Genomic DNA, 16015 nt, shown 5'->3' with positions numbered 1-16015 from the left:
TGTTCTCTTTAGTGCAACAAACAGGAAAAGCTTGGAGCACTGCAGTGGTCAGTAACTCCGGGTCCCCTGTAGTACATGGCAGCCCAACCAGTCAGTGGAATCCATCTTTGTATATGGTGAGAGGGCCTGACAGATAGCTGAGTGGTGGGGTACATAGCAGATGGTGGAAATCTCAGGTCCACTAACCACATTGTGTAGGGGGCTCCCGTTAGTTTGAGTTACACCGCTTGGGGCAGTCCCTTTGTATCCCAACAATCAAGGGTCTGCACGGAGCTTCTAACCTGGTTAGTGATGGCTTGTGTATTTCAATTGTTTTTATGGATTACTGGTTCACATATTCCAATTTCTGATAAAATATATTCACAGTTCAAAACGAAATACACAGATACACTTACAGCTCAAAGGAGAAACAAAAACAATAACTTTCACATAGTAGCATTTTTGTGTTCAAGTGTGTTCCCGCATCCAGTGAGTTCAGGTTCTCTGTGACCTGCAAAATATGTGTCTGTGATCTCATTGGACCAGTGGCACCTGCCACACCCAGAATTGGGAGTGCTAAAAATAAACGTCCCTCAACACGCGGGCTGATGAGTCACATTATGGAAAGGCACGGACGGTGGCCCCTTTGGGCACATTAAAGTCGGAGCACGAGCCCATGACTTACTTCTGTTGAGTCCTTTGGGACAGGCGCGCCGCCTCCGCAGCCGCCTTCCTCGCCTCGAACTCCTCTCGTTTCAGCACCTCCCCGCTACCTCTGTAGCCCAGCTCCACCAGCTGGCGGGCCAGCTCTTCATCCTAGAGGGAAAGAAAGGAGCCTCAACCTCGGGGAAAACACGTGTGCTTCTGCCATCTCAAAACAACGCTTTTCACTAGAAGGCAACAAATAACTGTAATTAAAGTAGAAAAGACGACATTCACTTTGTAACTCTCAAATCTGAGGTGCTGTCTAAATCTCTCTCCAGCACTGTATGTGTCGCCATGACTAACACAGAGGTGTGGATGGAAACGAGAAGCATAACAGGAAGTCGACTAAAACCCAGGGTTTCTCCTGAGAAAACAATTTCCAATCATGTTTGCAGTCAGTTTCCCATGTTCTGTTGGCGGAAATTGCCCTGTAGTAGTGCTGCCTGCTGTGGAATAATGCGTACCAGTGGAAGAACGCCTTGAACAGGTAAAACTGTGTGTGGAGAATTCCGCTGAAAAGACAAGAGGCCTTATTGTACTCTTTCTCGCTGTCGTACAGCGTGGGAGAATCCTTTTGGCGAAGCAGGCCCTGAGGCGCAGAGGATTTTCCGTGGCGCACGCTGGGCATTACACGAGAGAATCTGAAGACAATGTACTAGTAAAGTTTTACACCTTCGGTGCCACTTCGTCCAAGGGTTTAGATAATTGAAAGATTCTGAGGTGCATGTTCAAAATTAAAGTTATTACATTTTATGACCCTGAGGGTTGAAAGTGAAAGCATTGCCCGTGTAAACACCCAAAAAGTATTACCATACCTGCTTTTAAACAGAATACTTCAGGTGAATGGACAACAGAGCCAGACGTGGTGAGTCATCAGAAATTTACTCAGTGCCAGGGCTCAGATCTATGAAGTCGGGCTACTACGTGTAACAAGGTGAACTGCACACTGGGTTAGCCTGAAAATCCTCTCACGCTGTGAAAGCGTCTGTAGTGTAGGGTGCTGTGCCAACACTGCGTCTGCCGCACGTGTTTACTGATGATTTCTTCTTTCATTAGCACTCTAGTCTCCATTGATACATACCTCACGAGTAGGCAGGTCTCCTAGCCACCAGTTAACGGACGTCAGTTATAGGTACCCACTGTTGCTGCTGCTTTCCATGGCTGACCTTAGGTCCCCTGGTATCAGGTTCATGAAGACACCAGCAGGGACAGACACTGAACTGGGCTCTAAGAGACATATTTACTTCAGGTATTTTCAGCTTGTTGTCTTCCACTAGCCACCTCTCAGAAAATAAAAGGCTGCTGAAGCTCCAAGGGTGGGACAAGAGTTCAATCGTATGGTGATATAGTTAGTAATGCATAGTGCTGCCTCCGCTATCTCTGGCGGCCAGTTGACTTCCCTATCATGCCATACAACATGACCACACAACCTCAATGCAATATTGTTAATGTTAATGCTAGGCCACACCTCAGATCTGTCTGGCCCAGTGGCGGCTGGATTGTATTTGCGGTGGGGTGCGGGCGGTGAGGGTGATACAATAATAATATATATTTTTTAAAAGGCACTTACCTGAAGCAACGGGTCTCCCTCTCTTTCTCACAGCGTCCTCCTCTTCGTGGCTCCAATGTGGAGCAGTGACCAGGGAACAGCACTACCAAATCCTGACGCTGGCTTCATGCTGATAACCAGCATGAAACCAGCGTCAGGATTGGTGGGAGTGGCCTTACTCAGCACTCACCAGAGAAGTTTAAAGTGCGCGTGTCAGGCTGGCCGTTGCAAGACGGCTGGCCAAAAGGACATGCACACTTTAAACTAAAGTGCACAGCTCCCTGCTGCTGTCACTCAGCAGCAGAGCAGAAGTCATCCCGCCCGTCCTGACACTCCATTCAGGATGGGGTGCCGAAAAATAAAATGGTAATGAAGAAAGTTTATTACCATTTTATTTTTCAGCTCTAAGGCATTTTTGGGGCATTATTTTAGTGGGGCGACGCTCCTCTGCTCTTGTGGAGTGTCCGCCCCTAGTCTGGCCTGATGAGACTCGGCTCCATACACTGAAAGTTCCCCCACCCCTTTTCATCCAGTAAACGATCTGCAGACCTTGGGGTAATGGGTGCTGATATGGTGATCCTAATACACCGGGGCTCTATGTGCTATCAGGAACACAAAAACCTCGTCAAAGTAGGCACAGAGCAGCTAGTGAGTGAGTGGTGTCAAGATCTGGTCATTTCCCTTCCGTACTGGGAGAGACCTGGGTTGCAAATTTAGAAAGGAGGAATGGAGTACACTCAAGTGTGGGGTGGCATCTTAGTGGGGACTTAGGTATAGGAGCTAACAAACACTTTAACAGGGGTCCAAAAGTATGGTCTGGAGTGAGACAGAGGGATGTGTTGCTGTTGCCAGGGGCTGACAGTCAGGAAACAACTGATCATGTAGGGCTATGAGCAGAGCCAGCCTTTGCTAAGATAGCACCCCGGGCGGAGAGAATTTGGTACCCTTGCTGATGGTGGTTCATTGGTTGCTTTAGACTGATGGGGGATATGCTTGTTCCTAGCGGATAACTGTGGTGGAAAGAGTATGACTAAACACAAGAACAGAAATATGATTCTTTATTTCCTAGAGCTCCCTCACCAGGTCTAATCATCCATATAAAGTTGTTTTTAAAAATTGTCAAGGTAGACCAACAATACTCATGGAATGTACCTAGAAATGCAAGATATTACTACTGTTTCCTACAAATGTCCTTATGGAAGAACAACAAACTCTGTGTACAATGCATTTTTTAAATCCCATCAAATTTCTGTCTATGTTATTGGTCGGCAGTGTATAAAAGTAACATCTATATACAGGATTGCCTTGGGGAAGAACTCTGAACCTATAAAGAAATGTACGTAAATTCCTCAGTGGATGCTAATTTTCCACCTTGAGAAGATTACCCCCTTACGGGAAGGTTTTAAATCTTTTACTTTTTGTCAATAATATAGACCCAAAAGCCCTCATTAGGAGAATTCTGGGAAACTGGACGTTTTTCCCCCAGGTGACACTAGGATTGGGGAAAATCGTGTTGATTAGAAGTTTGACCCTGAGAGTCCACTCAGAAATACTGGGGTTCTCAGTAATTCCAGGTCTAATAACACTAGCAGTTCTTTATTTTGCTTAGTGAAAGTAAACATATTTATAGTGTTACTGTGGCTCTCATTATTCCGATGAGGCAGCTAACTGCATTTACTGGCCTCTTTGGAAGGAAGTGTTCGCTCATAGTGAAAGCGGCTGTGCTGAAAGTGCATCATTTGGAACTGTTTGTCCCAAACATTTATTGGGAGTAAAAACTTTAACTTGTTAAATTTTTTGCTTATTTTTCAATATACTTCTTCAAAGTTCTTTAAAATGCACTTTTACTCCCATTAATACTTTGGGGGGGAACCACACCCCCCACCCAAAAAACACTTTAATTCGGCCATGTTTTCGGCAATATGACCAGGCCAGTGCACTTTCTTGAATCTAGTACACATGCATCCTTAACCTTAAACAATAACTGGCAAAAACAATTTGGTTTCCCCTGAGGGCCCTTGAGTAGCAGACAACGATCAGTGTGGCCTCTGTTAATCACCTAGTCATACTTTTGCTTCCCAGGAAAAAGTTTGTGAGGACTGTGCTCTAGGGAGACCTTGTAAAGATTTTCCTAATCTGTCCTGTGACTTTGCATTTATTGACAATCTGCAGTTAACACACCAATAGTCGTGTGGAATTTATTACGAATTTTAACATGCAATCCTACTGCAATCGGACAACCTACAGAATGTCAGTGGTTGAAACTAGAGAGTCCGAGGTGCTAATAACATCTTCAGCTGTCTAAAAGCAGGAAGCGATGATGACTAGGATCGATGAAAAATACAAACAAGTATTGGCTGAGCTAATGATTTTGTCAATGCTTGTTTATTCCGGTATGCACACATCTGTCAGTCTTGGAATGGTTTTCTAATTAAAAGAAACTCTTTCCAAGATGGCCACCATGTTGCATGGTGCATGCACACAGACTTATTACAATATTTGTGTGGGCATGCTTTGTGAAACACGTGCCATTTTGCATATGCACAGATGATTTGTGACGGATATGCATGTGTCATGACTGGGCAACTATTTTTTTTTCAGTTTACGCTTCCAAAATGGTGAACATCCCCTGAAACAGATTTTTTTTTTAAACTGCACAACACTGCATTTTGAAAAAGTAGTGGCTCAGTAGAAAATTGCAGCTGTCTGGCATTTCCCAAAAATTTAAATAAAATACATTTTAAGAACGGGTGCAATTGGGGTGAGTGGGGAGTGCAGAGGGAGTGGAGTGGGGAAAATTATTCACCAGCCTAGAGGCAAGAGCACATGGGGCTAATTACAGAAGCAATATTTTTAAACAAATAAATGCATACATAAATAAAAGCCCGGAGAGGTGAGAGAAGCCACATACTAGTTTGAGGGAAAGTGGGGTAAACGTCACAAGACATAGTTCTAGGAATGCAAACAATGTCAGTGGTGCAATGATCCAAGTCAACCAAAATGCTTCTGGGCAGGACAAACACAAGATTGGAAAGGACAGCCAACAAATCAAGATCAGGAACGTGAGATAGGCAACAAAGTCCTCCAATCATGGGCAAGGGGCTGACCCAAAGCCTTCTCTGTGTAGTTTGGAAACCATAGATGTGGCCAAAAGACTCTTTAGAGATGTCTGTAGCTAAAACCTTAAAATAGAGCTCTGCTTGTATTAGTAAATCAACATGATTGTTCATCAAATATTGTTCCACATGCCAAATTAAATTGAGGGGTATTGTCATGGTCCGACACCACTGTTTTTCAAGGAGACAACACAGAGTTGTAAGAACATTAATGCACTGAACCCATATATACAATCTGAAGGGCAGAGAGAGAGAGAGAGTGTGCGCATGTGCGTGTGCATAACAACTACACACTAAAATAGATACAACAATTCTGAATCCAACTTTCTGTCAAACTCCCATCGTCACAACGTTCCATGATCTTATAATACCTAAATGTGAAATGCAAAATCAGGACAGGATCCAAAACCCACAAGAATGAACGAGGATTGATGTTTTGTAAACACCACCAAAGATACAAGCCTACATTCCCAAAGTTAATGTCTAACCTCCAAGCAAATTTCTGAACCCCAGGAAAACTCATTACTTAGGGGCAGACCTAGACACAGGCTAAACCTAATTTCCCGAATCCCCAATCAAGATGTACAGAATAGAACTCCTGGAAAATTCCCAAGTAAGGAAGGTAAGTAGAGTGCTGGTAATTCCCAGGCAAGGAAGGTGAAGGTAAGTAGAGTGCTGATAATTCCCATGCAAAGAAGTTGGGAAGTGTCATAACAACTAAAGGGTGAGATCTGTTTCCACGACTTCCCTGGGGAGTCAGAGTGTCATGTTCAAGTTGCCATAATCACCCTCTGCCCCTGTCAAATTAGGGGTTCAGGTGAGGCACTGTAAGCTAGCCAGGAACTTGGCTGCCAGTTTCTGATGGTGTGGAAGGGCCAGTTCCCCACATTCTGATTCACATAACCTGAAAGCTCACTAGAATGAAGAAGGAGGTTCTCGCCTCCGTGATGAGCACAACAGTTGTGGATTGCGGATCTTATATTGCCGCTCATCTGCTGGGTTGCACAGGTGTCAAGTCTCTAATGGGCTGCGCAGTGGGTGTGTTCTTGCTGCTTTTTGATACATATGTGCCCGATCAGCATGTTGCTTGTTACAGTAATTGTGAGGACCTCTTGGACCCAAATTGGTTTCCCCATTTCTTAGCTTTATTTTAGATTTCATATTTTACACATTTTAGCTTCATCACTTTTAGCAATGACATTTTACACATACTATTTTACTACACTTGCATGATATTATTCTAGGAATATATTGTATGAGTTGCTTGTTTTAATTAGCCTTTCCTGGACATGTAATCAGTATATTCTGTCCAAGGCTAGGAACACTTTACATGATATCCTAGTGCTTACAATGCCCTTCAGGAGACAGCTTCTAACATCTAGACAACGCATTGCATCAGAGCTGTGCTTCTAACACAGTGCGGTTATATAATATAAATAAATGATTCATTGAACTAGAAGGGGAAGAGGGACATTCCAGCCATGACCAACCTGGGACAAATGCTGCATTTGACATGCAGCTTTGCTGGCGTTAATCTACCAGCTCCCAAAAGGAATGCCATCTACACTACAGGCAGGCTCCAGACAACATTTCCAGGTATGGGGCTAAGCCCAATCCTATAGATGGGGCAGGTAGAAGGGTACACCTGCTATGCTCTCAGTATAGCCTTAGTGTTCAGGTAGAACCTATGGAATTTCTAGAACCTCTAGAACTCATTTACCATGGTTGGATTGTTCATTATCTTTATCATGTTTATTATGTTGGTAACTTTGCTTTGTTTCATCTGCTTAATTATCGCGGTTCATTCTCTTTATGCAAGAGTACAATTGTTTCGATAAATGCATTGAAAACGTATCTTGTATCGCTCTCGTGTTTTCACCTGGGCCTGCATGAGTAATACGACGAAAGAGTGAGATCTGTTTCCACAACTTCCCTGAGGAGTAAGAGTGTCATGCTCAGGTTGCCATAATCACTGCCCACCCCAGTCACATTAGGGATTCGGGTAAGGCACTGTAAGCTAGCCAGGGACTGGGCTGCCAGTTTCTGCTGGTGTAGAAGGGCTCAGTTCCCCATATTCTGAAGTTCTGCCATTCTAAATACGGAGTCCTGTTATCTTAGTAGGAAGTGTATAACACCTGGAAGCCACATTCACTTTGCTATGTCTGGGGACATAATGCCCAGTTTTGCTGTTCAGCACATTTTGGGACTGGCCACAGCCTGAAAACCCTGATTCACATAACCTGAAAGCACTTTTCACCCTAATGTTTCACTAGCAGGAGATCGCCTGAGCTCAGCTACAATGGCAGAGTCTCCCAAAGTGCAGGTGACTATATAGTAGGCACAACAGCTATGATACTACAGACGTGTACACTAAAAACATAAATCTATAGAAAATGGAGCAACACTAGAACAGTGCTTACAAAAAATATACCGCAAGATGATTTACTTAGCACTGTTTTGTTTCTATTTTGCTTATGGACAAACATTCCAGTTCTCCAATAAAGATACAGAACAACTGAAAAATTATATTAGCAGGATCAAGTGAACATACTGAATTAGAAGACATGAACAAGACCATCATAAAAATATGCTGCTCAATCAACCAGCAATCGGCAAGGGACACCTAAGTTTGCCATTTGATGCAGATTTTTGGTCTCGGAATGTTTATGCATGAATGTTATTTAAAGGGTGTGACATATTTCTGGAATCCACAATGAGGTTGCAGATGCTCTTTCTCGTTTTTAGTGGACTAGATTCCGTGGGCTTGTACCGTGGGCAGACAAGCAGAAGCCAGAGATTCCAGACCACTTATGGACTGTGGGAGAAAGCGCATGATGCAACTCATCATGGGGTCTTTATCAGAATCGTAATTCTGGCCTGGGATGAGTTTGATCAGTTGGGGCAGTGAGGCATACCGACACAGAAGGAGGAGCATGTTGTAGTGATGTGGTACACTTCATTATGACATATAGTGAAATATGTGTACCTTATGTATGAGGTTAACGTGGATTAAACAGCGCTATTCTTTATGGTGTTCCCTAAACTTGAGCTCACTGCTCTTCAGTTTTAGAAATATGTGATATGGAAGGTGACAGATATGCTCACGACACCCTGAGCCACCGAAAGCTGGAAAAGTAGGGTTGGTCAAAAGTCTACAAAGCCCATGCTGAATGTACAGTAAGTGAACCAGTGCATACTTTATACATCTTTGCTATTTAAAGTGATTTGATATTACTGAATTAAAATGTGGTAAAGCAACATGTAATGAAGTAGGACCACACTGCTGCATGGGAAAGCAATGCCATTTAGCGACTAGATGGTGGTAACCCAACACTATACACAATTTTCACTACCCATCCTCCATTTCACACTACATTTGCAGACAATATACTGTTAGTTGGTAAAATAATGCTATTATTGATGCATGGTATTGGTACAAATGTATTAAAACATGTCTAAATGAAGATGCAAAAGGCAGCATGCCTGAAATGCAGCAGTGAATCCTTCAACCCTCCCTTTCATCTGGTCCGATTGCTTGTGGACCTGCAGTGTCTTAGTAAGGATGCCTTGGGAACTAAAGCAAGCAAGGAAAATTAACCCCCGTTCGGTAGGCAACAGCAGCTATAACCGAGGGCCCTCTCAAATCCCTGAGCGCTAGTAATGGCTTAGGCGTTATGGCAACCACCTTTAGCCAAGTAGGCAGTTGTTTGGTTTGATAGCAACCTATTCTACACTACTCTTTTTTACATTTGACACCTTAAAACGCTTAGTTTGAATGCTACATTTTCAAACTTTGCAGCTACAATGTTCAAAGTAAAGACCGTGGGGTACCCCAATATTGTGTCAGTGAGCTTTCCTAAAGATTAAAACATAACACAAAATACAATTTGAAAAATGCAACTCTTTGTCCATACAGTTTAATCAGAATGAATCAAACAAAGAAAATGAGAAAAAATATGTGAACACTGTTCCAGAATCTGGAAGATAGAGTGAAGTCTTCCTGGTTGCACAATATAAATTTAAAGGACATTTGGCGGCACATGTACAGTGACTACTACTTAGACAGGCCAATGTAAATGACAGAAGAGGGGATTTAGAAAGACATTTCCCCCTGAAAGAGACCAGGTGGATCAATAACTCAAAAATTATCTGGAGGGATTCACCCTGCGTGGAATTATTTGACTCAAGTTTGAGCCTCTTCCAGCATGGTAGATAGAGTTACTTTAACCATTACTAGATTGCTCACAAGAGAAGTAGTTTTGGAGTACATTTGTTGTCACACAAGGTGCCTAAATAATAATAGATGGAAAATGGATTAAGGCAATTGTTATCAAGAAGCCAGTGCGCTCTAAATTTCGGCTTGCCAAAAGACAGAATTTGATATTTTTCAAGATTGACTTTGAGATTATTGGGCCTCAATCATGGGTCACTGCATCCAAAGTATGGTGCAACCAATGACAATTTGGTCGAGGCCCAGGGCATTTATTATATTGCTTATTATGTTTATTGCACTGGCCGCCAAATGTAAAATGGGTCACAGAGGCCTATGGCTGGAATTTGTGAATGTCACTAAAAAAGACACTAAAAAGGTAAAGAGCAACACATCCCTGGTGGATGCCTGATTGGCAATAGATCTTTAAAGTAACGAATTGTATTGGCATTTGTCTTTTTACAAACAGTAAATTACAAGTGTTAGACGATTTAAACACAGCAAGAGAAGAAAGCACATATGTAATACGTGTGTTCAGCAGAGACATGTTGGGAGCAAATTAAAAGAAGCAAGGCTTGCCAGTTGAGGTTTGGGCCCTTATTGCTCGAAGATGTTGCAGTCTGGGTATCATTGCATAGTTCAGCATTAAATTGGACGATGTTTCCAGAAGCATACAATTGCAGTTTTTTATTAATGCCACAGCAAAGATCTGTTGACAAAGTCGAAGGTGTTCATAACGTCCACAAGGGTGCAGTGAAGAAGTAAAGAATGATTGTGGAGTTCCCTACTAGTCATCAACATCAGTGCCATAGAACTGTGAAGGGCAGAAATTCCTTTTCGAAAACCAGACCAAGTTTTGTTAGTCCTGATTCAAAACTCCAGGTCAACTAGTATTTCTGAAAATATTTTTTTCTGAAAGACTAATCATCAAAAGGAGCAGAGAGTTGTTAACATCTGTGTTCACATACTTTCTCAATCCTGGTGCAGCAATATCCCCCTTTAGGCTTGAATAATCCACCTAGAAGAGAAAATGCCTTTAAACATACAGGTAGGAGTGGCGTTCAACAGCTGACATTTTGTTTTGTAAACTGCGTTTGTATCAGGGTTTGCAGGCGCAGAAGATCTACTTGATTTATTGAGGTTACAATGGAAGGAGAAGTGATGAGCATAAAATGGAATGATATGATTTGAGCTGTCTCTTTTTTGCCATAGACAGAGTTAGTTTGACCATTAATACACTACTCATACCCTTCCCTCCTTAAAGGAGTTTGATGTTAGAGACAGGGTGAAAGGGTCAGTGCCAAGCTGTCTAATAACTGCTAAAAGAGTACATGGTAATGGAAATTTATTTTACCAGTGTTCTTTTCAGAGCATGTTACAAGCATGTATGACTTTGGTTCTGATCATATTTAACATTCAAAAGTCACAACTTAGTGGCAATGCTATAAATGGCAATGGAACATTCAGTAGTGTAAATTGGCAGATTAACATGCAATCTAAATGTGATGTTTTCAGAACTGGCAAGAACAACAGTATGCTTCCTTTTGAACTCCCAGATATGCACTCTTGGTAGCTACACAGAGAATGTGTGCACATACAGCTGCCTTACTATAGTAACAAGGAAGTTACTTTGGAATACAAAAAAGGAGTAGGGCAGTGCTAGACATTAGGTTGCAGACACTTCATAAGTAGTTTGCAGCCATCCCAAACATACAAAAACAGAGACATCATGTCACAAAGATGGACAGGTTCACAATGTAACTGCTTGGCACATGATGGTAAAGAGATTCTTATGGGTTGCATGTTTTAATATGATCCCTACTACAGTGAGCCTGCTTAAAGAATCCATTCATTGGTACAAATTCCATATGAATGGAGGAATAGGAGTGCAATGAAAAAAGAGGGTTGGATACAGTTTCTGAAATAAACATTGGTATCATAGCAAGAGGGTTGTTAGTGTAATTGTTGGTCTAGTATTAGGAAGTATAAAGCAAGAATGATGGTGATTAATCAGAGAAAACAAACAGGTATAAAATAGACTGCACCCCAAATCTCAGTTATTTGTCCAGGAGTTGTAATGAATATTGTGAGTGGATGTCAGTACTTCAGGACAGAGGCCAATATAATCCTAATACAATTTAATTGTACCAACAACCTACTATTTGTAGATACAAGCACATCCTATCTGCTAAGAACAGCACATATCTCCAGCCCATAAAAGTAGAACTAAAGTCCAAACTCATCATACCTGTCACTATCTTGGTTTCACACAGCTCTTTGATCGTGTCTTTAAACAGATCAGACAAAACATTTACCCTTTAAGCAATCAGATTTTTGACTACAGTGCACTCATACTGCATCTTGAATGCTATCTATGAAAAGTTGGTAAGTGGATATATGTACAAAAGAAAACAGTTGAAAGTTGTCAGCAACCTGAGGAAGGGCCATCATCAAATGCATGCCTGTCCAAACATTGTAACATTTTACCCAACCTTGATTATATTATACATTTCAATGCAACTAGACTTTTTATGCACTTTCACCTGAAATAATTATTTTGTATTATTGAATGTTCATAAACAAAGAACAATTTGGATTCAAGTAAGTAAGTGTGTGTATTTTAGTTTGATTAAACAATTTCTCAAATAGAGCACATATAAAATCATATTCTGATAAACATGGCAATAAATAGCAGTACATATATTTGCTAAATAGTGATGTTTTTCTTTGCCTATAAAATGTGTAACCAGGTTAGGACAGAACTTAATTATTTATCCACTATGAATGAATAAAATAATTTGGATAGGGGTTACAGAAAATAGGCTCTGTTTAGCTCTTAACCTGAGCATATATGTAGGTGAAAATGTTGGTCCCACAGTGTGCAGAATGCCCACTGAGACACAGGTTATATATTTTGGCAGATGCCATATAAGTTGTGCATTTAGACCTCTTACAGGAGACCTTTCATGACTTACAACATCATTACTTTTAACTTTTCTCCATAAGCAAATGCCTTATTCCTTTAAATTTGTACTGGCTGCAAAGCATCTGAAACAAGGACATGATCGCCTAAAACTACTGTGTAAAAGGTATTAGTGTACAGAAAAAAATGCATGCCAGAGGTGAATGCAGATAATTTTTCTTATGTTTTAATGGTATGACAGTAATGTTGAATAGAGGGTCAGAATGTCATTCCCATTTCCACTGGGCCTTAAAGAATTATGTTCATTATGAAAGTAAAATACTTTTACCCCATGATCAGATGGACAAGCACTGTCACAATTCTGTTATCCTGTAGTTAAATTGAATTGCAGTATTAAGAAATGGTCTCATGCATTCGACAGGCTACCAGGTGACAAAATCTCCCTGATTATAAGGTGGGGGATAAATTATGATCCCTTTCCAAACAAGATTTTTCGCAGGAATCAGAATTATGAGTAATGTCGTAATTATCGCACCCTGTGAATTAACCGGGGAAAAAGGTGCAGTAAATTCTGATACATGCAGAAAACACTAAATCCCCATTTGAGGATTTTTAAGTTTAAAGCACATAGAGCAAGAACTTTAACCCGGGGTATATGTATTTTTTAGATGCAGTTAGCATATCACCCTTTCCTGACCCGTTATAATTCAAGCCTGAACGCTATAGATGAAAAAGAAATGTTTACCTTAAAGGCGATATCTTCCTCCGATTTAGTGCCTGATTTACTGTTTGATGAACTATACTTCCTCATCAGGGTGGCAGAGGACATTACTTCCAACATCTTGCCTGTCAAATTTAGAGATAACCACCAGCCCAGTGGTCATCTCTGTACGCTGAAAGCAACTGACATCATGGCAGCACCTAAAGTTTCGTAGAGGGCTGTCGTCAATTTTAACAGATGTTTACAAAATGTTCACATTTCTTTGTTTTTCAGAAACAAGCTCAGAAGCTGGAGCTTTTTCAGAATACCAAAACACTAATGACCCCCACAGTTTGGCAGTTTTCACATAGGGTTTCAGAGTCATTCATTTTTTCTCTTCCTTACCACCAGATTTGTGGTGACAGACAGGAAGAGAGACGTTCCATCTGCCACCCTGACTAGGGGTGGAAGTGTAAAGTCCTACCTCCAACTGCCCCTACTCCATCAGGCTAGTGAAGTAAGATTTCCATCAACGGAGCCAACAAGTGGTCCATGGACAGAAGTCCTTCGGTCTCAAAACGAGGAAGGGTGAGTGAGGGTTTGGCAGACAGAATACTCCGTTGTCTTACGACAGAGTACCCTGACTGCCAAACTCAAAAATGGAACTTCAGTGCCTCAAATCTGATTTATCATTTCATGTATGAATGCAAAGACAGGAATTAGTGTAATTACTTGTGTATTACAGATTTTAAAATGTTCTTACCAAAAATATCATAGAATATTTCATAATGCCCTTCATAAAAAACTAAAATCTAATTGTATGAAGGAAGGTGAGTAAGAGGAGAGAAGGGAATGTATACTTGCAGAACACGATTATAGCAGTGATAATATGCAACATAACAGCACAAGGTTGTATTATCAAAGAAGCTTAAGGTCAAAAATGTGTGGCAACCTTTTGCACTCTTTGGTCACTTTGGTATTAAAGTACATGCCGCCCATATATGTACAACACTGTTGTCCGCCATGCAGCATTTCCTCATTGGCATTTATGCTTCACCCACCTTCTCCATGGCGGCATGAAGGCCACTACGGGAAAGGTGAATTGTTCCACATCACCCACCCTTCCAGGAGCCTCTAGGGTCTTCCTCAGGGGGCACAGAGGCCCCTGGAAGTCAGTGTTTTAAATCACTAACCTCTGTTTTCAAGCTATGATCTATCTGGTGTAGTGACTACTTCCAAGAAATACAGCATGCATTGGAGGTAACACATGCTTGTAGCCAGACACTTGGCCCTCATCTGTGCTGGTGTACAAAGTGTGGGCGCATAGCATCCCAAACCTGAACTGTATGCTTGTTCAATGATACACAAGCAGCTCTAATGTTATCATTGGCTGCTTTCATTAAGTGTTGAATTAGGACCCATGATAGTCTAGGAATTGAGACCAAACTTATTATAGCTTTGAAAGTTCATGGCAGAATCAATACATTATTTCCTTTGCATGAGATTGGGAAAATAGGTTAGACATGTATTCACCTACTGAATAAAGGACGATTTCCATTATATTAAAATGAGTTTCTTGGCTGGAGTAGCTTTGGTGGTACACATCAGTAGACTATCTTTCCCTGGGACCATATTCTTCCAAGTAAAAAAAACTTGGTTCTGGATGCCAAGAGTTTTGGGTAACCCCGGCAAAGGAAAGACTGATAAGAGTGATATGTAAGTGGCTAAAGAAGTATAGAAACAGAGGTTGAAGATTTGGAGGACAATGTGTTTCTCTAGAAGTAGCCTAAACAAATATGTTATAGTTCCTTACAAATCTTAAATTGAGATTCTGCCCAGTTCAAGTCAATCAGTAGGGAATCCCAAATCCTGACAGCAAGGGGCTACCAGCTTTTCAGTTGCAAATCTATTAGTTTCAAGTGTTAAGTTATCGAGGTCGTATTACACTTTGACTTGGCTTCCAAAGGTAACTTGTGTATATCTTTGAGGACTGGAGTAATGGGATTTTTTAAAAGAATGGGAATTCATGGTGCCTGTTATTAGCTTAGCTGGAGAATGGAAGATATATTTAGAAGTATAACTATGGTGGACAAGCCATTCACGCCCACCTAAGAAACTCTATTGCGGTGGATGTGAATGGTTTGTCCACCACACTGCATAACAAAATCATTCTGGTATTTACACCAGGAATTTTCGTTTAAAAAGTAAATTCAAGTTGCAAGGGATGAGATACTGCCTAGCGATCCTGATAAAAACAGTACTCCACTTGTGTGGTCAGGATTCAACGGAAATGGATGAAAACTGTGACCATATGAAGTCAATATGGACTTCAAATGGTCCCTGGTTTGGTCAGTTCTTGTTACAGGTAATCAGCCCAGGCTCACAAGCAGAGTACTGTTTTAGTTTGGAGAAGCATGGGAATACAGAATAGTAGAGTATTATCAGTTAAATTTCTCTCCATTAATTGAATTACAAAATGTACGTTAATGTGCAAGTACACTTTTTGCAGACTACTCTTAGAATCACATGATAGTATGGGTGATCAGAATTCAGAGTTGTAGAAATAACCACGATTCCTAAGCTCAGTTTCTAAGGTACAAATCAAAAATACATAGGTTTCCTACATACACATTTTTCATTAATTAGATTTTACCATATTAATTGATGCATGGCAAGTTTTTGGAGAACCAACAAACACTATAAATTCCTGTAACCTGAGAGTTTGATGGACATAACAGGATATTATTTTTGGTAATAAGTAATCGTGTACAAAAATTACAGATGAAAATGTTGTCACCTATTTCTAGTTTTTCATTATTTTAAATTATTTCTT

At 41.0% G+C, this 16015-nt stretch overlaps 1 protein-coding gene across 1 annotated transcript in view; it reads right to left on the bottom strand.

Annotated features, from left to right (window-relative positions):
- CFAP299 (cilia and flagella associated protein 299) overlaps positions 1-16015 on the bottom strand; it is a 1354103-nt gene that overhangs the window by 1281591 nt on the left and 56497 nt on the right. The window contains exon 2 of the mRNA XM_069233754.1: positions 665-795. Coding sequence (XP_069089855.1) covers positions 665-795 — 131 coding nt within the window. The remainder of the gene's footprint in view (positions 1-664; positions 796-16015) is intronic.

The sequence above is a fragment of the Pleurodeles waltl genome, chromosome 1_2 (genome assembly GCF_031143425.1).
Source record: "Pleurodeles waltl isolate 20211129_DDA chromosome 1_2, aPleWal1.hap1.20221129, whole genome shotgun sequence".
NCBI classification, from domain to species: domain Eukaryota; kingdom Metazoa; phylum Chordata; class Amphibia; order Caudata; family Salamandridae; genus Pleurodeles; species Pleurodeles waltl.
Note: the sequence above shows the minus strand (reverse complement) of the source record. Positions and strands in the feature narration are given on the sequence as shown.